We start from the raw sequence: 23,171 nt of genomic DNA, 5'->3' as shown, positions 1-23,171 counted from the left end.
GGTGGGTACGAGAGCGCGGCTACGCGGTGGGCGTGGCCGCGTGGATGGACTGTGGTGGGCGGGCCTCTGGGAGGGGCGGTACTCGGCTCGTCCTCAGGCCCTGAGCTCGCAGAGGAGAGCCAGTGGCGGGACAGGGAAGCTGTGTTCCTGAGTGGTGGAAAAAAGGCATTCCTGCAAGCGTGAAGACACTGCGGGTCAGGTGAGCGTCCGTTTGTTGTGGGGGCCGAGTTCTCCCAAAGACGCAGGGTGCCGGCTGCTCTGGGCACCCTTCTTACCCTCCAGGAGTTCGTTTGCAGCAGGCATGGGCTGCTTCCCTCAGATCCTCAGCTGACTGAACAATGTAAACCAAGGTTTAGTACTTTCTCTTCAGTAATAAGCGGGTTTGAATTCTTTTCCACGCTGCACCTCTGTATTGTATGACAAGCCAGCCAGCAGGGCTACCTGCCCTTAGTCAGCGGTTGTTATCATTTTATGATTGGATACGCCTTAAAAGTAAGGTATTGGTCTACTTGCGATCAGCCAGTGCAATCGCTGTAAACTCCAAGATAGGCATAGCAAACTGTCACATTCAGAGCCCGTGTGTTGCGAAAGGCCCAGTGCAAAGTCAAAATGCAGGGTCCTGTTCAAAACTAAAGAGACAACTAGCTGGGCACGGTGGGCAATCCCAGAACTGGAGAGTCTGAGCAAGAAGGATTGCCAGGCCAGCCTAGACTACATGGTGAGACCCTGACTCAAAAAATGTTATTCCCCTGAATAAAGAAAAAGATAGAATTATTAGCACAAGTTTTACCATCTTTCTTTATGTATACTGCCAGTGCATAAAAATTTAATGAGCAGCTGGGCGGTGGTGGCGCAAGCCTTTAATCTCAGCGCTTGGGAGGCAGAGGCAGGCAGATCTCTGCGAGTTCGGGGCCAGCCTGGTCTACAAGAGCTAGCTCCAGGACAGGCTCTAAAAAAGCTGCAGAGAAACCCTGTCTCAAAAAACCAAAAGGGGCTGGAGAGATGGCTCAGAGGTTAAGAGCATTGCCTGCTCTTCCAAAGGTCCTGAGTTCAATTCCCAGCAACCACATGGTGGCTCACAACCATCTGTAAAGAGGTCTAGTGCCCTCTTCTGGCGTGCGGGCATACATGGAGGCAGAATGTTGTATACATAATAAATAAATAAATATTTTTTTAAAAAACCAAATAAGTAAATAAATAAATAAATAAATAAATAAAAGAATTTAATGAGCAACCAAGTGGTGGTGGTGGAGAACGCCTTTAATCCCAGCACTCCGGAGGCCGACTATGAGGCCAGGCCAAGCAGGTCTACAGAGTAAGTTCCACGGTGCCAGGGCTACACAGAGAGACCCTGTCTTGGAAAAACAAAAAAAGGAAAAAAGAAAAGAACTTAATGAGCAAAATTGTTGGGACATTCACCAGAGAAGACTGCTCAGACATGGGTGTAAACCAATAGAAAGTCTTTATTAGCTGACCGGCAGCTACACTGGGTGTTCAGGATCCCAGTGTAAGACTGAGTCAGGGTGAGCTTTTAAGCACAAAAATCATGTCCTGGTTGGCATACTTAGGTAACATCGACAGTTAGCCAAGCGGAACTACAGAAGCTGAAGAGCAAGGATAGTACATTTAGAAGCTATCCCAGAACTATGGACTTTGATCCACAGTTTTGATGGATTGGGCCTTTGTTTTCGTCCTGGCAGGTAGTGCTGTCTTTGTGCTGAGTGTTCCAGCCTGAATGGCACTTCCATCATGGAGTCATTTGTGCGCAGGTCAAGGGACCCTGGTAAAGAATCACTGCAGTTTGAGGGGTTAGAGAGGTGGCTCAGCGGATACGAACACTGGTTACTCTTCCGGAGGACCCTGGTTCGTTCTCAGAAGCCATGTAGCAGCTCACAACCATCAGTAACTCAGTTCTAGGGAATCTGGTGCCCCCTTCTAGCCTCTGCAGGTGCCAGGCATGTACATGGTGCGCAGGTGTACATGCAGACAAAATATCCATATTCATAAAGATAAATAAAAGAATCACTGCAGTTTGGATTTCTGCTTCATAACTTGTACCAGTTATGTATTGTTACTGTAGCTGTGGAACGATGTACCAAACTAACTCACTTGCCTTCCTTTTACTTCCTGATCCCTACACATTTTGCCTGTAATCTGGAGTTTGTAGAATTGACTATCTGTGGATTCCCAACCACGGCAATCTACCAGAATTAAGCTCTAATGGGATATTAAAAACACCTTATTAGGCCAGATGGCGGTGGTGGTGGCACACACCTTTATTCCTAGCACTCCAGAGGCAGAGTCAGGCCGGCCTCTGAGTTCAAGGCCAGCCTGATGCACAGAACAAGTTCCAGGACAGCAAGGGTTACATAGAGAAACACAGTCTTGAAAAAAACAAACCAAAACAAATCCCCTACCTTATCCAGTGGGTGCCCAGGCGTGGAGAACATACCTTGGCCCTGTTCATGCCTCAGTAGCCTGTGAGTTTCCAAACACAGTTCAGATGTTAAGTTGTTGGCCTAGAGATAGAACTCAGTTATAGGGAGCTTGCCTAGCATGCATGGTCCTGAGTTCAATCCCTGGCACCATCAAAAACAAACAAAACAAAAATTCAAAACAAGACAGAAAACACAAGCCACCTGTATGTGTAGTTTGTGATACACATAGATCTATATGAATACCGGGTCCTGTGTGACTGACTGTACAATTTGCACAGCCGTGAAGCTAGACATGTGCTTGAATCTTACCAGTCTGGTATATCATAAATGCTTACTGATGAACTAATAGAGCACCCATTATGTGCAAGATACTTGGAAGAGAGAAGAAATCCAGTCTGGGAGGAAGATGAAGCTTGATCGTGACCAGTTCTAGTAGTGCTGCAGGGTCACTCTAAACACATACTTCCTTTTGTCAGATGAAGGGACCACTTCTTCACTGCTGATTCAGCTTGGGATAGGAGTGTACACTGGATTCATGGGGCTGCTTTTGAGTTTATTGTTGCTGTTGTTTGACACAGGCCTCTCTATGTAGCCCTGACTGTCCTTTGCATATTTGTGTCTGTTTACTGTGAAGTGCTCCTGCTGTGCATTCTGGGAAATATAAGATTATATTGGTTAGGTTATTTGCAAATGAAAGTAAAAATTTGGCTTTCAGAATCTAGTCATGCCGGGCGGTGGTGGCGCACGCCTTTAATCCCAGCACTCGGGAGGCAGAGGCAGGCGGATCTCTGTGAGTTCGAGACCAGCCTGGTCTGTAAGAGCTAGTTCCAGGACAGGCTCCAAAGCCACAGAGAAACCCTGTCTCAAAAAACCAAAAAAAAAAAAAAAAAAAAAAAAAAAAAAAAAAAAACACCAAAAAAAAAACAAAACAGAATCTAGTCATTCTATAGGTTTCCATTTCAATTGGTAACTAAAGTTGTCTCTTATTAAAATGATAGATAGAGGAATAATTCAAATGTGAAAAGAAATGACATTTGACAGCACATCCTATAACATAATTTTGTAGCTTCAGAGGAAAAATAAATGAACTCCTGTTTGTTGATACTGAGATCTACTTTAGAATAAAATTTCTTCTCCATTTAGAAATACTAATAAGGGTAGTCAGACCAGCAAGCTGGCTGGTGGGTAAAGGAACTTACCATCAGGACTAACTGTCTGACTTCAGTCCCCAGCATCCACATGTTGGAGAGGGAACCAAGTCCTGTAAGTTGTCCTGTGACCTCCACAGGTGTACTGTGGTGTGCACACACAAACACACACATACGCACATACACAAATAAACAAATGTAATATTAAAAACAACTTAAGTCTAAGACAACTAACTTTTAGTTTAAATGTCAAATAAGAGACTAGGAAACATGATCTATCATGTGTTCTATACAGATATAAGAGTGTAGACTCCTCTAAACTATACATACATACCCACATGCACACAATAGTAAACCATTTGTTTGTAATCCTTTACATATCTTTAGTTTCATTAGTTTCATATCTTTAGCTGCATTAGAAAAGCCCAGGTTTGAGCTGAGTATAGCAGTCAGTGGAAGAGCGCTTCCCTGACATACTTGAGGCCCTCCTTCCATCTCAGTACTAAACACAGAAATGAAAGAGAACGGATTCAAGTAGTGTTGGGTTGGGATATAGCACTTAGCTGAGACCCTGGGTTCTACATAAAACACTGCCGGGAAAGAAGAAGGGAAAGGGAGGGAGGGAGGGAGGGAGGGAGGGAGGGAGGGAGGGAGGGAGGGAGGGAAGAAAATTGAAAAACTAAAAGGAAGAAAAGAGAAAGGACAGTAGAAAAGAGGTCCCCCTGCTCCTGCTCACATGGAATGGACACACAATGTTTGGGGCTCTGAGGGAAGCTTGGGGCACTTTGCCCTCCTTATGTAAGTAAACCTCGGTGGCCTTTGCCTTCATTTAGTAACTGAACTCTGCTACTCATTTCCAGAACCCCGGGGACTCTTCCTGCTGGTGCCCTGTGCACTCTGATGATAGCTAACAATAGCTCCTGTGTTTGAGCGACCTTGCTGAGAAGAAAGGAAATGGCTTGTATTGAGTTTTCTTTTCATGTGCCACGTCTGGAGGAGCTTGCTGAAGGTAAAAATGTTAACCATGGGATTTTAAGGACTGTTCCAGGAGACAAAACCAAAGATCCCTGAGATACATATGTAGCTAATTACCTATCTGTATCTTAGTGAAATGGTACTTTTGATACAGAAATTTTCATTTTAGTATCTGTTCGTTATTCATTTTTTAAAAAAATTCAAAATTCTGTCTCTCAAAAAAATAAAAAAAACTTCTGTAAGTTTTTATGCTGTGTTATTTGTAAGCATTCTACTTTCTAGCACATCTTGATCTTAAAATAGAAGTTGTTTAATTTCAAGATCCTTAGCAGCACATAAAACTGCATATAGGGGCTGGAGAGATGGCTCAGAGGTTAAGAGCACTGGCTGCTCTTCCAGAGGTCCTGAGTTCAATTCCCAGCAACCACATGGTGGCTCACAGCCATCTATAATGAGATCTGGTGCCCTCCATGCCAGTAGTACGTTGTATGCTTAATAAATAAATAAATCTTTTAAAATAAATGCACATAGTACCTTAAAGGCCAGTCCTCTCTGCATACTAACATGTATGCATAGAGTTTTAAATTTTTTGAAAGATAATTATACACAAATTTAAAATTCATTTTGCTCCCAACCCTAGTGCTAGTTCCTTCTCTGCCTATTCTCCTAAAAGTAATCATCATATCACATTTATAGCGATCCTGTGGCTATCTACTTTGTGCAATTAAAATTAGCAGAGGGGAGGCAGGCGGATCTCTGTGAGTTCAAGACCAGCCTGGTCTACAAGAGCTAGTTCCAGGACAGGCTTTAAAGCCACAGAGAAACCCTGACTCGAAAAACCAAAAAAAAAAAAAAAAAAAAAAAAAAAAAAAAAAAAAAAAAAAAATTAGCAGAGGGGCAGGCCGTGGTGGCGCACGCCTTTAATCCCAGCACTTGGGAGGCAGAGGCAGGCGGATCTCTGTGAGTTCGAGGCCAGCCTGAGCTACAAGAGGACAGGCTCCAAAGCTACAGAGAAACCCTGTCTGGAAAAAACAAAAAACAAAAAACAAACAAGCAAACAAAAAAAAAAAAAGATAGCAGAGAGTGGTGCAATACTGACAATATTCTTTAAATATATCGTCTGCTAGGGTTGGAGAGATGGGTCAGAGGTTAAGAGCACTGACTAAGCTCAGGAGACCAGAGTGCTGTTCCTAGAACTCACGTGGCTCACAATTGTCTGTAATCGTCAGTTCTTTGGGATTCAGCGCCCTCTTCTGGCTTCCTTCAGCAGCAGACACAGAGATGGTGCACAGACATACACAGGCAGGCAAAACACTCCCACAATAAAAATAAATAAATCATGAAAACAAAGTGTATGGTCTACTATTGAGTATTGCTCATAGTCCCAAATAAACTTTGCCTGCCTCCTGATTCACAGGTTGTCAATTCACTTCCTTAAATTTGCCTATGGCTGTTTCTTATGTTTTGTTTACCTTGTTCCAACAAGAATGTAAGGAAATTCCTCCAATCTAAACTAGAGAAGAAAAAAGATGGATGAGTGCACAAAATGAGGCCCACCAGGTTTGCATTCAAACCTTTGGTGTTTCAGCCCTTTCCCTGACGTGTTAGGTTTCATTCTGTGGTAGCTTCTGTCTCTCTAACCGACCCTTAGTTCTCTCAGCACGCTGTCTGGTGGTTAGCATGTGTTCTTGAAGAGACTGAACCAAACATGTACCTGCTTTTCGCTTTTTTTAATTGCTTTTTTCTTATAATATATTTTTGATCCTTAAAAATATATCGCTCATGGGGCGGATGAGATGGCTCAGTGGGTAAAGGCGTTTGCAGCTCTAGCGTGACAGCCTGCATTCCACCCCTGGGACCAGCTCAGTAGAAGAAGAGAACCCACATGTTGTCCTCTAATCCCTACGTGCACCTCAGCATGCATGAGCGTGCTTGCTTGTGTGCATGCATGCGAGTGCACATGCACATGTCCTATAAATAAACGAAACACATGTATTTCTGTTAAACAGACCTGCACTGTAGCGGTCCTCCTTGCTGGCCATGCAGCGCCTGTCCCGGTCCGCACACCTGCAGCTGTTCTTTGGTGTGGTTTGCTTTGGTTTTATCTTTTCTTTCCTTCTTATTCCGTTTCTGACTGTGCGACTGGCCCCTTCTTTTCTTGCTCTTTCATCCCTCTCGCTCCTAGATCTTCCATTTATTCTCTCTGCTTGCCAGCCATTCCTGTCCTTTCTCCCGCCCTGCTATTGGCTGTTCAGCTCTTTATTAGACTATCAGGTGTTTTAGACAGGCAGAGTTAAACAATGCAGCATAAAAGAACACAACACATCTTTGCATCACTAAAACAAATTTTCCACAGCATAAATAAATATAACACAACTTAAAATAATATTCCACAACACAAAGCTGTTGCTCATTTAATTGGTATCAGAGTCTGATTTTCACAAGTATCATTCTTCATTGGTAAGGTGCTGTGGGATGCTAAGTTATTAGACATACTTTTATAAATTATTATTAAAATATCTCTTGAACAGAGTCAGGAAGATCTCTGAGTTTGAGGCCAGCCTGGTCTATGTAATGAGTTCCAGGACAGCCAGGGCTATGTAGTAAGACCCCTATCTCAAAAAACCAAGTAAAATAAAATAAAGTTATAGAAGAAAAAGCCCTGGAATGTTAAGACACTGTGCTTTTCTACACTGTATTATGGCACAACGCTCCTACAATAAGGAATAGCGTTTGCAGAATGTGAGCACATGTTCTTAGGTATGGTGGTTTGAGTATGTATGGCCCCCATAGACTCCTGTGTTTGAATGCTTGGTAGTATTAGGAGGTGTGGCCTTGCTGGAGGAAGTGTGTCACCACTGGGGCGGGCTTTGAGGTCTCAGAAGCTCAAGCCAGTTCTCAAGCCTGGTGCCTGCGGATTCATATGTAGACTCTCAGCTCCTCAGGCGCCATGTCTGTCTGCACGCTGCCATTAAATGTTTTATAAGAGTTGCTGTGGTCATGGTGTGTCTTCACAGAAACAAAACCCTAACTACATAACTGCCGTTCGAGTCGAAATCTATATTTGGCACCCTAGTGGGCACCCTCAGCCCTTCCGGTCAGCCCTTCTGTCCGAGAGGACCATTGTTCATCCCGACTGTGCCCCCTCCACAGCTGCCCATGCTCCCTGCTGCTAGCGTGGCCCGCCCACGGCCGGAGGCCGCCTCTGCCTCTGCATCCCGCTGCTGCCCCTCAACCATCTCCACACAGGGAGGCAAACGTTGTTTTAACTAAGTCTCTATCTTTTTTTTTTCCCAATAAAGACTCAGGACCCAGATGCTGGGGTGCAGACCTGCTCACTCAGAGGGGCAGAGAAATCAGCCGGCTGACCTTCCTCCTTCAGAAAGAGACTTTTCTCCTGGCCTGTCTGAAACAGAACTCCTTCAACCAGTTGTCCCTCCCTGCTACCTCCTGACTTCCCCTCACTCTCTGTGGTTACCTTCTGTCACCTGGTCGCTTGCTCTACCGCTTGACCTATCATTAATTTTCTTTAAATAATGCAATCTTGGGGTTCACAGTGTGATAGATATCCCACAAAACTCGTCTGTAAATCCACTAAATATGTCGCTTGAGATTTCATTAGATTTTTTTGAGATTTCCTCCTTGAGGGAAGCTAACCCTTGCCTGTGTGCAGTCTGTTTCCTTTCTGCCCATCTTAGTTTCTGCTCTGTGGCTGTGAAAAGACACCATGACAAGACATGAAAACCTGTCCTTCCCATTATAAAAAAGAGGGGCAGACCCAGGGCTTAGTGAAGGCACCAAGGCAACTCCTACAAAGGAGAACTTTTAACTGGGACTTGATTACAGGTTTAGAGAGTTAGTCCATGATCTCCCCTAGAGGGAAGCCGACAGGCATGGTGCTGGGGCAGTAGTGGAGAGCTTAAATCCTGATGTCCAGGCAGGGGAGAGAGAGAGAGAGAGAGAGAGAGAGAGAGAGAGGGAGGGAGGGAGGGAGGGAGGGAGGGAGGGAGGGAGGGAGGGACAGAGTGAGAGAGAGAGAGACAGACAGACAGACAGACAGACAGACTCTGGACCTGATGAGGACTTTTGAAACCTCAAAGCCCACTCCCAGTGACACACCTCCTCCTGCAAGGCCATACCTTCTAATCCTTCTCTAACAGTTCCACTCCCTGGTAACTAAGCATTCAAATTTATGAGCCTCTGGGGGCCATTCTTCTATAAAGCACTACAGCAAGATTAGTGAACGTGGGTATTTGTATGTCATAGAGTCATTATATCATCTGATCATGTCAGAGTCTGTTTTTCTTCGTCAATAAGACCGTTCCTCGGCTAGGGGTACAGGTCAGCAGTAGGCCATGTAGTTTCCACTGAAGCCATGAGTCCATCCCTCTTGTTGTTTGTTTTGTTTTGTTTTTGGTTATTTATGACAGGGTTTTTCTGTGTAGCTCTGGCTGTCCAGGAACTCACTCTGTAGACCAAGCTAACAGAGATGTGCCTGCCTCTGCCTCCCTAGTACTGGGACTAAAGATGTGCACCACCCCTCCAGCCCATCTGTCTTTTTTATAGTGTAAGGTTGGACTGTGAGTCTAAAAAAGAAACTTTGGAGGAAGATTTAGTATACAGTGGCCAAATTTTTGCCTAACAACGCTAAATAACACCTTTACATGTCTTTCATTAGTTTTGCAGAAGGGGCTGAAGGACAACTTTGCTGATGTCCAGGTCTCCGTGGTTGACTGCCCAGATTTAACAAAGGAGCCGTTTGCCTTTCCTGTAAAAGGTGAGTAGTCTTAAAAATATGGTTTTGGTTGTCAGTCATACTCTTTTTCCGAAGCCGATATTATTTTCCTCTAAGCTGTTATTACAACTTTCACGCTCATTTTGGTTTAATTTCTGTGGGTCAGAGATCACTGTGTGCTCTCATGGAGAGAGTAGGCTTCAGACGTGCTCATTAATTATGGAACATGCTCAGTAGGGCAAGATTTGAGAGCACAGAATTTTGTTTTTAACTTCCCAAATGACTTAGAAAAATTTCCTTTAGGGGACTAGAGAGATGGCTCGGGTTAAGAGCATTGGCAAACTCAGAGGTCCTGAGTTCAATTCCCAGCAACCACAGATAGGATCACTCACAACCATAATGAGATCTAGCGTGCAGGCATACATGCAGGAAGAACAGTGTATACATAATAAATAAGTCCTAACAACAACAACAACAACAACAAAAAAAAACCTTCCTTTAATTTTTGGTTGTTTTATTTATTCAAGCTCAGAAAATATCTGAGGCCAGAGACCTATATTTGGGGACTGGAAAGATGTGAGCTCAGCAGTTAAAAGTGCTTTTTTTGTTGTTTTGGTTTTTTGAGACAGGGTTTCCCTGTATAGCTTTGGAGCCCGCATTTTGTAGACCAGGCTGGCCTCAAACTCACAAAGATCCATCTATCTCTGCCTCCCGAGTGCTGGGATTAAAGGCATGCGCCACCAGTGCCCGGCAGTTAAAAGCACTCTGCTCTTTTAGAGGTCTCATTTGGTTCCCAGCCCCCACATCAGGCGGCTCACAGCTGCCTCTAACTCCAGCTCCAGAGGATTTAAGGCCCTTTTCTAGACTCCGAAGGGGTTTGTATTCTTGAGCCAGCATCCCCACACATGCACACATCATATTCATAATTTAAAATTAAATAAGCCTCTTTTTAGGGCTTATGTTTGGTTCATCATTTAAACGCTTAGACCTCTTCAGGAAGTTTGCCAGGTTTGAAGTGAGAGACAAAGGAGTGAGTATGGGCTGAGTAAACCAGTCTCAGTGTGACAGACTGGATAGACTATGACAGCCATCAGCACTCCAAGGTAAGTGCTGGCTTCAGCTTAGCAATGAGGAACCTGGAGCTGGAGAGGCTCAGGAAACTCTGTATCAGTCATAATGGAGACCAAACGCAGGTGTGTTTCAAGAGTCTAACTTCCTTCATTATGCCCTCTGGTGATGAGGAAATAAAGGTTAGTGCATTTTCTATTTCTTTTATTATGTTAATTGGCATATTTGGTTAAAAAGTAATCTGCTTGGAATTCTTTTTTTTTTTAAAGATTTTATTTATTTATTATGTATACAACATTCTGCCTCCATGTATGCCTGCAGGCCAGAAGAGGGCGCCAGATCTCATTACAGATGGTTGTGAGCCATCATGTGGTTGCTGGGAATTGAACTCAGGTCCTCTGGAAGAACAGTTAATACTCTTAACCACTGAGCCATCTCTCCAGCCCTCTGCTTGGAATTCTTAGATGCTAGTCCTGCCTCTCCTGTCTATGAATTCTATTGTCTGGACTAAGCCCCATCATGTACCACTGCCTTAAATACATTAAATAGGAAAGTTCAGTTTCATATCGAAAGGAGTCTTCCAGGTTAAACAGTTTTTGATTGTGAATAGACCAGATGGCAGTCTCTCTGAGCACCTTGAAACCGTTAGATACCATCTTTAAAACATGTATGTGTATTAGAGCTGTGTCTGCAGATATGACTGTGCACCTTGTGCATACCTGGTGTCTATGGAGGCCAGACTAGGACACTGGATCCTCTGAGACTGGACTTCCAGACTGGAGATGGTTGTGAGTGCTGGGCACTAAGCCCAGGTTTTCTGGATGAGTATCTGTACTCTTGACTGCTCAGCCATCCCTCCAGCCCCAGTTAAGTCTTGTGAACAAACAAGCAAAAATCACCTCTCTTCCTCGCCCATGCAATCGCCCGCAGTTTCTGATTTTCATTTTCAATAGAGTAGTTGTTTCTGCAGCTACCCTTCTCTGTCTAGCCATCTCTTCCTGATGCCTTTTCCAGGATCTTTTCCTAGCCTTCACCTATTTTGTATACTTTTTCTGAGTTTTTCATCTAATCTTGTCGTTTTAACCAGGATCTAGCACCTTTGAAATCTGTCTCCACTAGCTCTCTAGGACTTTTCAGTTGTGTGTGGTGCATCCCTGCCCGTGGCTCCCTCTCCCCTATTCCTGGGACAGCTAAGAGCCCTGCTGCAGTCCTGCAGCCGTCACCGTCTCTCTCACTCAGTGCACAGTCAGTGGTAATGTCTGCTCTCCACAGACACAGACTTTTTGTATCTCTCCTCTATATACCAGTATTACATGGACTTCAGTGAACAATACCCTTGCAAGACTTCTCAAGTAAAAGATAATTTCTAATCTGCTTTGAAAAGGTACCTTCTCCAAAACGGCGTCTCATTTCTCTCTTACAACAGTTACTAAGAATGTCGGTCGAGGCTGGCGAGATGGTTCAACACTAAAGCTCTTGCTGTCAAACCTGTTGAACTGAGTCCAGTCCCCAGAATCCACATGGTAGAAGGGGAGGGCTCCCACAGTTGTGCTCTAACTTCCACCACCACACACATGCAAAATAAATTAATAAGGAAAAACTGGAAGTGGAGGGACTGGAGAGATGGCTCAGTGGGTAACAGCTCTTGCTGCTTAAGCATGAAAACCCAAGTTCAGATCCCAGCACCACATAAAAACCTGAAGTAGCCATGTGTACCTATAACCCTAGCACTCTGGAGCAGACCCAGAAGCTTGCTGGGACTTCCTCCAGGTTCAGTGAAAGACTCTCAAGGAGTAACGTAGAGAGAGATAGAGCAGGTCACCAGCATCCTCTGGTTTCTACTTGTGGCATACATGTGCAGTGTATGCACATAAACATTTGCATATACCATAGACACATACAACACACAGGTATATATACACATACAGTCAATCAATAAGTCAATAAAATGTAAGTAGAGAATCCAGGGAGGGGCAGTTTAGTGGCAGGGTATGTTTTTAGCCCTGGGTTTAAACAACAAAATACACAACTACAGACATACACACTAGAAACTTCCTAGCATCCAAAGGTTGTCTATCATACTTGTTATTTGTATAAACAACTTACAGAAAGATTTCTGAGCATGGATCTAAAAAAATTGTACCAGAGAAAAATGTTTTAAAAATTTAATAATACAACTTATGCCAAATTTTTTTTTAAATAAAAATGCCCTTAATGGGGGAGTTTTTTGTTTTTGTTTTTGTTTTTTTGAGACAGGGTTTCTCTGTAGTTTTGGAGCCTGTGCTGGAACTAACTCTTGTAGAATAGGCTGGCCTCAAACTCACAGAGATCTGCCTGCCTCTGCCTTCTGAGTACTGGGATTAAAAGCGTGTACCACCACTGCCCAGCAATGGGGGGAGATTTTTAAGGGGTTAGGCAAATGAATTCTAGAAACTTTGCCCACAAGTTGACCCCTGCCCTCTCAATAACCAGTTGTTGGTGTGCCACCTGCTGCCCAGTCATGCTCAGTGCTGGTGTCAGTGGCAGTTGAATCAGGTCCGAGCAGGGGCCACATGCATCTTCTCATGTCTGTTCCAACACCAAGATTCTCTTGCATCTGTTCCTTAGCGTCTTCTGGAATCTTGTGCTTGAATGATACGCTTGCCTGCTCTTAAGATGGCTTGTGTTTTCTAGGCATCTGTGGGCAAACTAGAATTACAGAAGTAGGAGGTGTGCCTTACTTAATGCCTGTTGTCAACAAGGAAAAAGTAAGTATGCTTTTTTGATCCTCTGTATTCACAGACTAGGAACTGGGTTGGCTCCTGTTTATCACTAAGGCCACTGGCGAGTATGGCAGGCAGGCGAGGAAGCAGTGGATTGTTGTAAAACATAAATCAGGAGAACATTATAGTACAACTTCAATAACTTTTTCCTTTTTATAGGTTTATGACCTAAATGAGATTGCAAAAGAAATAAAGCTGCCTGGAGCTTTTATCCTTGGAGCAGGGGCAGGCCCCTTTCAGACGCTCGGGTTCAATTCTGAGGTCAGTATGTGAATAGCATTGTTAGTTTATTCATCAGACATTTGAGTTATTCGGTGGCCTGTCAAAAGCTACTTTTAGCTGGGAGCGCTGGCTCCTATCTGTCGTTCTAGCACTTAAGAGACTGAGGCAGGGGATTATGGAAGTTCAAGCCAGTCTGCGTTACAGTGGAAGAATCTGTCTCCAAGGAAAAACAAGACAAAACCGTTCACCTTCTTTTTGAGTGAGTTGTAAGTAGTTGATGACTCTCCAGGTTTGTTCCAGGTGGCCACTCCAGTTGATACGGTGCCAATGAAGCACCTGTCTTTACTTCCGAGTTTTTTAGGGAATGGATTAACCCCCAAAGAGGTGTGTGTGTGTGTGTGTGTCCCCATTTATTTATTTATTTATTTGCTTACTTACTTACTGTTTGAGGCCGAATCAGGCTATGGAGTCCAGACTGACCTCAAACTCACAGGCCTCCTTCTCCACCTGTGCAGTTCTGGGACTGCCATGTCCACTGCACACCTAGAGATTTTATCCTCACATATATTAGGATCCTCACTTCTCTGCCTGTCCAGTTCTGGGACTGATGTGTGCACAGCACACCTAGTGATTTTATTCTCACATATATTAGGATCCTCACTTCTCTGAAAATCCTTGTCATATAAAAGCAGCTCTCGATTCAAAGAGAAATAATGGAGGATAGCTCCATGTTAAAAATCAAATATTAAGAAAATATAAGAATGAACAAAGACTATTTAGAAAAGTTAATGGCTAGTAATGGTGGCATGGCACTAGTATGTGTCATGCATACTACATATGGTGTATCATAACATGCTTTGTGCCATTTATACTAAACTCAGCATTGCTACATATGCCTTATGATAGCAAGCTACCACTGTTTGTTTATATCTCATGATGATGAGACCAGACTGCCATTCCCTTTGAACCTTATCAGATAAAGTGATTGTTCAAAATCACAGAACCTTTCTTGCAGAAGCAGTGATAATTTCCCCCAGTGTTCAAGATAGAAAAAAAAAGAAGTTAAAACCTATAATTAGACATCTTGAGCCATGCATCATGGCTCAAACCTGTAATCCTAATATTTGAGAGGCTGAGCAAGATTACTACAAATTCGAGATCAGCCTGATCTGCATAGCCAGCCAGGGCCACAGAACATGGCCCTATCTCAAAATATAATTATTTAATAAATAAAAAGGCATTTTGCCAGATGTTATGCCAGACACAGTAATACCGGAATTGAGGCCTGAGAATTGTTCCTAAGTTTGTGCCTTTCCATGACAGCTTAGCCTTCATAGTGAGTTACTGGGTACATAGCAAGAGTTGTCTCCAAAAAAGAAATCTGGTAAACATTTTATAAAACTGGGAATGGAGAAGTAGCTCAGAAGTTAGTGGCTGCTCTTCCAGAGGACCCAAGTTCAGTTCCAAGCCCCCACATGGCAGCTCACAACCATCTGTAAGTCCAGTTCCAGGGGTCCAGTGCTGCCTTCTGACCTCTGTGAGCACCAGATATGACACACATATGTGCAGCCAAAACATTTATAGACATAAAATAAATTCAAGCTGGGCTGTGGTGGTGCACACTTTAATCCCAGCACTTGGGAGGCAGAGGCAGGTGGATCTCTGTGAGTTCAAGGCCAGCCTGGTCTACAAAGCTAGTTCCAGGACAGGCTCTAAAACTACAGAGAAACCCTGTTTCAAAAAAACCAAAATAAATAAATAATTAATTAAAAAAAACAAAAACAAAGTGAGTTATGGGACAGCCAGGACTGTTATATAGAGAAATCTTGTCTCAGAAAAAAAGAAAAAAATTCAAAAACCATTTTATAAGATGTTTGGGTTATATTTCCACAGCCGGTGACAAAATAAGGGTCATTCAAAGGAAACACTTGTTTGGGTTCATGGTTTCAGAAGCTTCCGTCCGTGGCTGATTTTCCCAACTGCTCTGACCCTTTTGGGAGCTAGAGTAGCATAGGGAGGAAGACTAGTGAAACAAACTTCTCGCTGTATTGCCCCTGGACAGCAGGGAGTGGGGGAGGGGGCAAAGCTTCCCCAACCATCGAATCCCACAGAGGGATTGTCTGTTCCTGTGGCACAAGGGAATGATTGTGTTGTTGTATGATTATAATTTGAAATAAGGGCAGGGAATATAGGCCAGTGGTAGAGCCCTGTTCTAGCAAAAACAAAGCCTGGCTTCAATCTCCAACACCTCAAAAATATGTGAATATGTTGAGAAAGAGACCTGGAATAAAATTTGTTAGAATCTGAAAGAAAACATTTCATTCATTAATACAGTAAACTTGACTTTTTTTTCCCAGTTCATGCCAGTAGTTCACACAGCAAGTGAACAGAGCCGCCCTGTGAATGGAAGTTACTTTGCCCGTGTTAACCCTGCAGACGGAAAGTGCCTGCTGGAGAAGTACAGCCACAAACATCACGATTTCGGATGCGCACTACTGGCTAATCTTTTCGCCAGTGAGGGCAAACCTGGCAAGGTGATTATGCCCATCACAACACTATTCTTTGTCTTGTCAGCTAAAAATTGGAGCTTTTATTGTCCCCAGTATAATTCTCCCCAGAAAAATCAGATGTGCCAATGCCAAAACTTTTATATAGCTTAATTAATTAAATAAAATTTTCTGAACAGTACAAGGAAAGACAAAAATCTTTTTTAAAACCAAAGTTCAGAATATTACTTAGTGACGAGAACGCTTTTCTGAGTAGTAGGATAAGATACTAACCCAGTGTGTTGTTACCTGTGTGAAACATTAAGAGCACATCTACGTAAGGTAGCAAATAGGCATTTGTTCCAGAAGAGCCCACGTTGTACTCGAAGTGGTGGTAACATAAACAAGGAAAGGAGGGGAATGAATGCCTGCTTGATCTCAGTATTAGCCTCTGTGAGGATCTTGAAAGAGGAGCCACTTCAGCTACTTGGGAAATGAAATAGAATCTAAACAGATATGGAAAAACTTCCTCCAGAATTTTACAGGAAGTGAGGCTTTGTAAACATGTCTACACGTCTTCAGCCCCCATTACCAGAGATGAATCTGGTTAAGCCCAGTAATCTTCCCCAGGTCTCCAGAGTTCAGCACAGGACTCAGTTCAGGGACTCATGAATAAGATTATCACACATAGCTGGGTGTGATTTAATTAAGACTCACAGCACTGAGACACCACGCCTCTAATCTGTGCTGGGCAGTCAGGAATGCTGACCTGGCAGCAGTGGGTTTCGTAGTGGTACACTGAGGTAGTTATCTACACAGAATTTTACAGTTTGTGCAGTGATGTGCACCATTTCACCTTCTGCAGGTCATTAAGGTGCAAGCCAAGAGAAGAACAGGAGAGCTTAACTTTGTGACTTGCATGAGGCAGACTCTGGAGAGGCACTACGGAAACAAGCCCGTGGGGATGGGAGGCACCTTCATCGTGCAGAAGGGGAAAGTCAAGGCCCACATCATGGTGAGGACTCTACGCCTGCCTGCCTAGACACAGCTTCTCACGGTTTGAGGGGAGGGGAGAGTATCACTGTATAATTCAGGCTAGTCTCAAACTTACTAAATAGACTATAGAGGCTTTGCCTCAGCTTCCTGAGTGCGAGGATTGGAGATAGATGCCACCATTCATGGTAAAGTTTTTAATTTTCTTTTTTTCTTTTTTTGGTTTTTCGAGACAGGGTTTCTCTGTGGCTTTGGAGCCTGTCCTGGAACTAGCTCTTGTAGCCCAGGCTGGCTTCGAACTCCCCCACCCCACCCTGAAAACAAACAATATAAAAAACCAGGCCTAGCAAACCCTGGAGGGCAAGCCAGTAAACAGCACTCCTCCATGGTCTCTGCTCCAGTTCCTGCCCCCAGGTTCCTGCCTGGAGTTTCTGCCCTGACTTGCCTTCATGATGAACTTTAAACTGTAAGATGAAATAACCCTTTCTTGTCAAGGTCTTTAGTTGTGGGGTTTTTTTTTTCACAGCATTGGAAAGTAACAGGTAGAACATGCCTGTCTGTGCACCTAGCACCCTGTTAATTGTAGTAACCTTGTACATTTAAAAGCTAAGAAGTGAAAACTTCTCACTTCTTTTATAGAATTATTTTTAAAATTTCACTGATATTGAAAATTTAGGTGGATTTTTCCACTTAAAAATAAATAAATCATTTAAGTAGCACCTGGTTTGGTGGTGCACATCTTTAATCCCAGGACTTGGGCAGGCGGACCTTTGTGAGTTCCAGGTCAACCAGAGATACATAGTGAGACCAGCATTTTTTAAAGGTGTATTTATTTATTATGTACACACCATGCTGCCTTCATGTACACCTGCAAGCCAGAAGAGGACACCAGATCTCATTACAGATGGTTGTGAGTCACCATGTGGGTGCTGGGAATTGAACTCAGGTCCTCTGGAAGAGCAGTCATTGCTCTTAACCTCTGAGCCATCTCTCTAGCCCAAGAAACCAATATTTAAATAGCAATTACATTGATTTTCTCTGCTTTGTTTTTTGCCATGTTGGTGATGCAAACCCAGGGCCTCACAGACATCCCTAGCAATGATAAGTTTTGTTCCTGGGTTTTGCTTTTATGGATGGGGGTGGAGTTCTAGGGATAAAGCCAAGGCCTTATACCCATGAGGCAAGGACTGTAGTGCTATGACACCCTCAACCCTGGACCAAGTTCTTAGTCTTCATGAGTACTGACAGCTCAGTCTTCAGTCATCTTTGCCTTCCCTAAACACAGTGCATTCTTCCATTCCGGTTTCTCTGTGTTTATTACTGTGTGTGATGCATGTGTGAATGCAGGGGCCCACGTGTGGAGGTCAGAGGACAGCTTACAGAGGCTTGTTCTCAGGGTGAGCTGCCTGCTCTGGAGGCCTGGAGACAGAAGGAGAAACAGTCTCTGTGTAGCTGTCATCGGCCTCCACGCTGACTCTGTGGCACAGCCCCATCACACACACGTACACTAACAATCTCTTCTTAAATAGCAAATGGGGTTTTCTTCTTCCATCATAAGTTTCAGAGGTCATGTTCAGGTCACCATGCTTCCATGACAAGGACTTTACCTGCTGAAGCAAACTGCTGACCCCACTCTAACTTCTTTTGGCGGTTTGGACAGTCCCTCTGCGTTCTCTCTCCTTGTTTAAGCGTATCACGAGGTATCTTATTTTCTTTAAGGCCTCTGCCGACTTGTAGCGCCTCTCTCCATCCACCCACTCACTGTTCCTGGCAGCAGTTATGAGGCACAAATCAAACTCACAAGAACTGGGGCCGTAGCTCGGTGGAGAGGCCTTGACTAGGATGCGCAAGGCTCTAGGTTTGATCCCTACCCACTGGGGGGAAAAACCCAAGACTAGGGTGGAAGGATTGGAAAGGGAGAGCCAAATAGCTCCATGATGGAATGCCTGCCTACAAGGCAGGAGGTCCTGGTTTCAACCCCAGAACTGTAGAAGAAAAATATTAGAATGAGAGGCTGGGGCCGTGGCTCAGCAGTGCAGTTCTTGCATAAAGTGTCAACAAGTCCCCAGGTTCAATTCCCAGTATCACAAAAAATAAAATGAAATTAAAATTACACATTAAATGGAAAACATATACAACTGAAGAAAAGTAAAAGTAAAAGTGATTGGGCTGGAGAGATGGCTCAGAGGTTAAGAGCGCTGCCTGCTCTTCCAAAGGTCCTGAGTTCGATTCCCAGCAACCACATGGTGGCTCACAACCATCTGTAATGAGGTCTGGTGCCCTCTTCTGGCCTTCAGGCATACACACAGACAGAATATTGTATACATAATAAATAAATAAAAATAAATATAAATAAATTAAAAAAAAAAGTAAAAGTGATTGCCTCATTCCTTCATTAACTTAGGAATAAGTTTTAGCTTGTACAAACGGGTTGGCTATCCATAAAACTGGGGTATGTTATTAATGCCAAAACAAGTCAGTGAAATGTATAAAATTTACAATGAGAACATACTTTAAACATTTTTTTAATTCTCATTTAATATCAATGTGTTTTCCTGCTTAACCATTTTCTGTTTTGCAGCCAGCAGAATTTTCTTCTTGCCCACTGAACTCTGATGAAGCAGTCAATAACTGGCTACATTTTTTTGAAATGACGGCTCCTTTGGTTTGCCTGCCAGTTTTTGTCTCCAAAGATCCGGTGAGCTTTCACCTGCAATTTAGTGATTTGTTTGTTTGTTTTTGTTATTGTTTTATCTGCCATTTGTTTTCGTGTGTGAACAGGCATTTTAAATTACACGGAAGTTGTTCTATTAAATTATAAAAGATCTGGGTGTGGTGGAACATGCACTTTAATCCCAGCACTCCCTAGGCTTTCTGTGAGATCCAGCCCATCCCAGGCTATATACTGAGACCCTGTCTCAAAAGCAAATTAATAATAATAATAAAAGCACAAGATTTGGGCTTCTTACTATTGTGTTTGGTACTCATCATATTCTAATGCTACAGGCTGGAAAGAAGTGCTATCAGCTAATTCAAAAAAGTGCCAAAGCGGTGATGGGTTAGTTATAGATTTTATCTATACAATACTGTAAAATGATCAGTTAAAAGATTACCAATGACAACATATTGTAGTAGTAGAAACATCGTCAATGTGTCTGTTGAGACATTGAGTCCCTGAGCAGAATGCCACATAGGTATGAATGAAAGCCAGAGCATTTAAGCTCTCAGAGGCAGAGATCTGAAGCTACATTGTAATTTTGTAAAGAAAAAAAAAAAAACTAAGCCTGGCAGTGGTTGTACACACCTTTAATTCCAGCACTTGGGAGGCAGAGGCAGGCAGAACTCTGAGAGTTCGAGGCCAGCCTGGTGTACAAGAGAGCTAGTTCCAGGACAGGCTCCAAAAGCTACAGAGAAACCCTGTCTCAAAGAGAGAGAGAGAGAAAGGGAGGGAGTGAGAGGGAGAGAGAGAGAGAGAGAGAGAGAGAGAGAGAGAACAAAAGGAAAAAAAACCTAAACTTTATTAGTTTTATGTGTATGGATGTTTTGCCTACATGTATGTCTGTGTATTATGTGTGTGCCTGGTGTCCCTGGAGGCCATAAGAGGGTGTCAGATTCCTGGAACTGGAGTTCCGGATGGTTCCAGTTGCCGTGTGTGTGCTGAAAACTGCGCCTGGTCCTCTGGAAGAGCAGCCAGTGCTCTACTGCTGAGTCATCTTCCCAGTCCCCTGTCTTGTTAATTTTTAAATAAGCAATTTGCAGAACAGTGTAGAAAGCTACAGTCTGAATAAAAACATTAAAGTCTTCCCAGAAGAACATACAGGAAGCTGCTTATATCTGCTGCCTTGAGGAAGGGAAAGACAGAAAAAGAGAGAAGTTATAGTGACTTTCTGGCTGTGCCCTCTTGCATCCTTGGGTTTTCTTATCATGCGATTCCATTGCTTACTTAAACACTAGTCAGCTGGAGATGTAGCTCAGTGATAGAGTCCTCACCTGGCACGCATGAGGCTCTGGATTCAAGCACCAGCACTACAAAAAATTTAATTGCAGGCTTAGTGACAGATGCCTATGATCTGTCCTTCAGGAGATAACAGGTAGGAAGATTGGGAGTTCAAAACTAGTCTCAGCCATGTAGTAAGTTCCTGACTCAAAGAAACAAAAATAATTTAAAAAAACTTTTAAAAAGTAAAAAAAAAAAAGTCTTCTCCTCCTTAAATACATTGTAATCAAAGTAACTTGAATCCATACTAACAGACTGTCTGTTGTCCTAGGGGCTTGATTTGCGACTGGAGCACACCCACTTCTTCAGCCATCACGGAGAAGGCGGACATTACCACTATGACACTACCCCGGACACGGTGGAGTATCTTGGCTACTTCTCACCTGCTCAGCTCCTCTACCGCATTGACCAGCCCAAAGAGACCCACACGTTTGGGAGAGACTAAAGCAGCTGATGCTTACTTAGATGGAGAAATGATTAGCTAAATTTAAATCACTAACTCCTAACTCAGGAACTGATACTAATTCAGTAAATCCAGTAGAGGGCCTGGAAGAGTTCTTCCCTAGCAAGCAAAGCCCCAGCTTAATCTCTAGCACGGAAGAAAAACAGTGATTTCCCTAGGTAAACACTATTTTTATGGCATCTGAAATGCAAGGATATGAATACATGATACTTATGCTGCTTTGCATCTTCATGTGAAGGAGATTATTGGGAACACAGGTACATAATTAGGCATACCTCTTGCCTTCTCCTTAAATTGGAACCTTATGCCAGGCCCCCAACATGGACTTAGCAGGATGGTGGGGGAGGGATGAGAATCCAGAAATCTGTTTGTTCCTCTTCCCAGTGTGATTGCATTCAAGAAATCTTTTTATGCTTTTCAAAACAATGACACTGTTACTGTGTGATAGTCATTAATGTGTGCTGATGGAGCCTAGAAATCTCCTTGCTGTTCTGTATTATAGAACCTGTGATTTTGGCCAGAAATCCACTCTCAAGCCTTGAAAATGTCGACACCCAGTGTGGGTGGAGGAACTCCTTAGAATCAAGCCATAAATGTTCTGATTGTTTACTTTGTAATGTACATGCCTTGTGAGTATAAATCCCCAAATTATTTAATAGACATGATTTTGAGGCAAAACTAAATAAAATCATTTAATATATTGTTTCTTCTTACTATCTTACCTCCACAAAAACAATACTACAGTTCTTTTCAAAATGTGTATGTGTATGCTACATGTGTGTATATCCTTGTGCATGTGGAGGTCAGAGGTTATGCCCAGTATCTTTGATTTCTCTCTACCTTAAATACTGAGGCTGGCTGAACCCAAAGGTTGCTGACTGAGCTAGGCGAATTAGTCAGAGCAATCCTGTCTTCACCTCCTGAGCACTGGGATTACAATGAGCTGCCACATCCACCTGGCTTTGTAATGTGGGCTCTGGGAATCCGAACTCCAGTTCACACCCATGCAGCAAGGGCTTTATCTCCACAGCCCAGGGTTAGTTTTCTTTCAGTTCTCTTTCCCGGCCCTCGAGCTGAGTGCGGTGTTAATTCACCATTGTAGCAAAGGGCCAAAGTGAACATACAGTAAATATTTGTTCACTAGGTGGATTATGCCAGACATGTCACTAGATCCTGCAAATATGTTTATGTTTAGTTGGAAAAACCAAACAAATGTGATGTGATTAATATGTGATCAATATGTGAAGAAAATACAGCAGGGCTAGAATGCTATTTCCTTGTGGGATCCCATGCTGAATGGATTCACTTCCTTAATTTAGTTCAAATAGTCAAGACTAATGAAATCACACACCAACAAAGTATAATCCTGATGTGATGAAGGTTTCTAGCCAGATGAGAACAGCTACCAGGCATGTCTGAAAAAGGCCTCACAGAACAGGGCAAGACTGGCTTTACTGGCTCCTGCATGAGCTTGGAGATTCCAACAGGTATCAAAGGAGCATGGTGCTCTTGTCAAAACGCAAGGCAGAAGGGAAAGTGGAGACAGTACGACTTAAAGGCTGTGAGCAGTTGTCGTGAAGAGACAAACCATGCATGCAGCTCTTATATAGGGAAACATTTAACTGGGGCTAGTTTACTGCCCAGAGGTTTAGTTCGTTACTGTCAATGGCTGGAAGCACGGCGGAGTGCACGAAGACGTGGTGCTGGAGAGGGGCTGAGAGTTCTACATCAGACTCCTCAGGCAGCAGCAGGGAGGAGGAGGGAGCCACTGGGCGTGGCTTGAGCTTCTGAAATCTCAAAATCCACTCCCTGTGACACACTTCCTCCAACAAGGCCACACCTCCAATCATGGCTCTCTCTGTGTCTGGAGATCATTTTCATGCA

At 43.4% G+C, this 23,171-nt stretch overlaps 1 protein-coding gene across 1 annotated transcript; it reads left to right on the top strand.

Annotated features, from left to right (window-relative positions):
• Nucleotides 1-41: 41 nt before the first annotated feature.
• On the top strand, nt 42-21,988 carry C3H11orf54 (chromosome 3 C11orf54 homolog). The gene is made up of 9 exons (XM_038322724.2): nt 42-199; nt 4,447-4,595; nt 9,240-9,338; nt 13,038-13,111; nt 13,286-13,387; nt 15,706-15,882; nt 16,700-16,849; nt 19,409-19,525; nt 21,096-21,988. The coding sequence occupies exons 2-9, from the start codon at nt 4,541-4,543 to the stop codon at nt 21,267-21,269; spliced, it is 948 nt and encodes a 315-aa protein (XP_038178652.1). The 5' UTR covers nt 42-199; nt 4,447-4,540; the 3' UTR covers nt 21,270-21,988.
• Nucleotides 21,989-23,171: the final 1,183 nt, after the last annotated feature.

This window comes from Arvicola amphibius, chromosome 3 (genome assembly GCF_903992535.2).
Source record: "Arvicola amphibius chromosome 3, mArvAmp1.2, whole genome shotgun sequence".
In the NCBI taxonomy this organism is placed as follows: domain Eukaryota; kingdom Metazoa; phylum Chordata; class Mammalia; order Rodentia; family Cricetidae; genus Arvicola; species Arvicola amphibius.
Note: the sequence above shows the minus strand (reverse complement) of the source record. Positions and strands in the feature narration are given on the sequence as shown.

Excerpts from the sequence above, each read along its gene's own strand:
- C3H11orf54 (XM_038322724.2), top strand. The coding sequence starts at position 4,541 with ATGGCTTGTATTGAGTTTTCTTTTCATGTGCCACGTCTGGAGGAGCTT. Across the intron at positions 4,596-9,239 it reads TCTGGAGGAGCTTGCTGAAG|TTTTGCAGAAGGGGCTGAAG; the intron begins GTAAAAATGTTA and ends GTCTTTCATTAG. Across the intron at positions 13,388-15,705 it reads CGCTCGGGTTCAATTCTGAG|TTCATGCCAGTAGTTCACAC; the intron begins GTCAGTATGTGA and ends TTTTTTTCCCAG.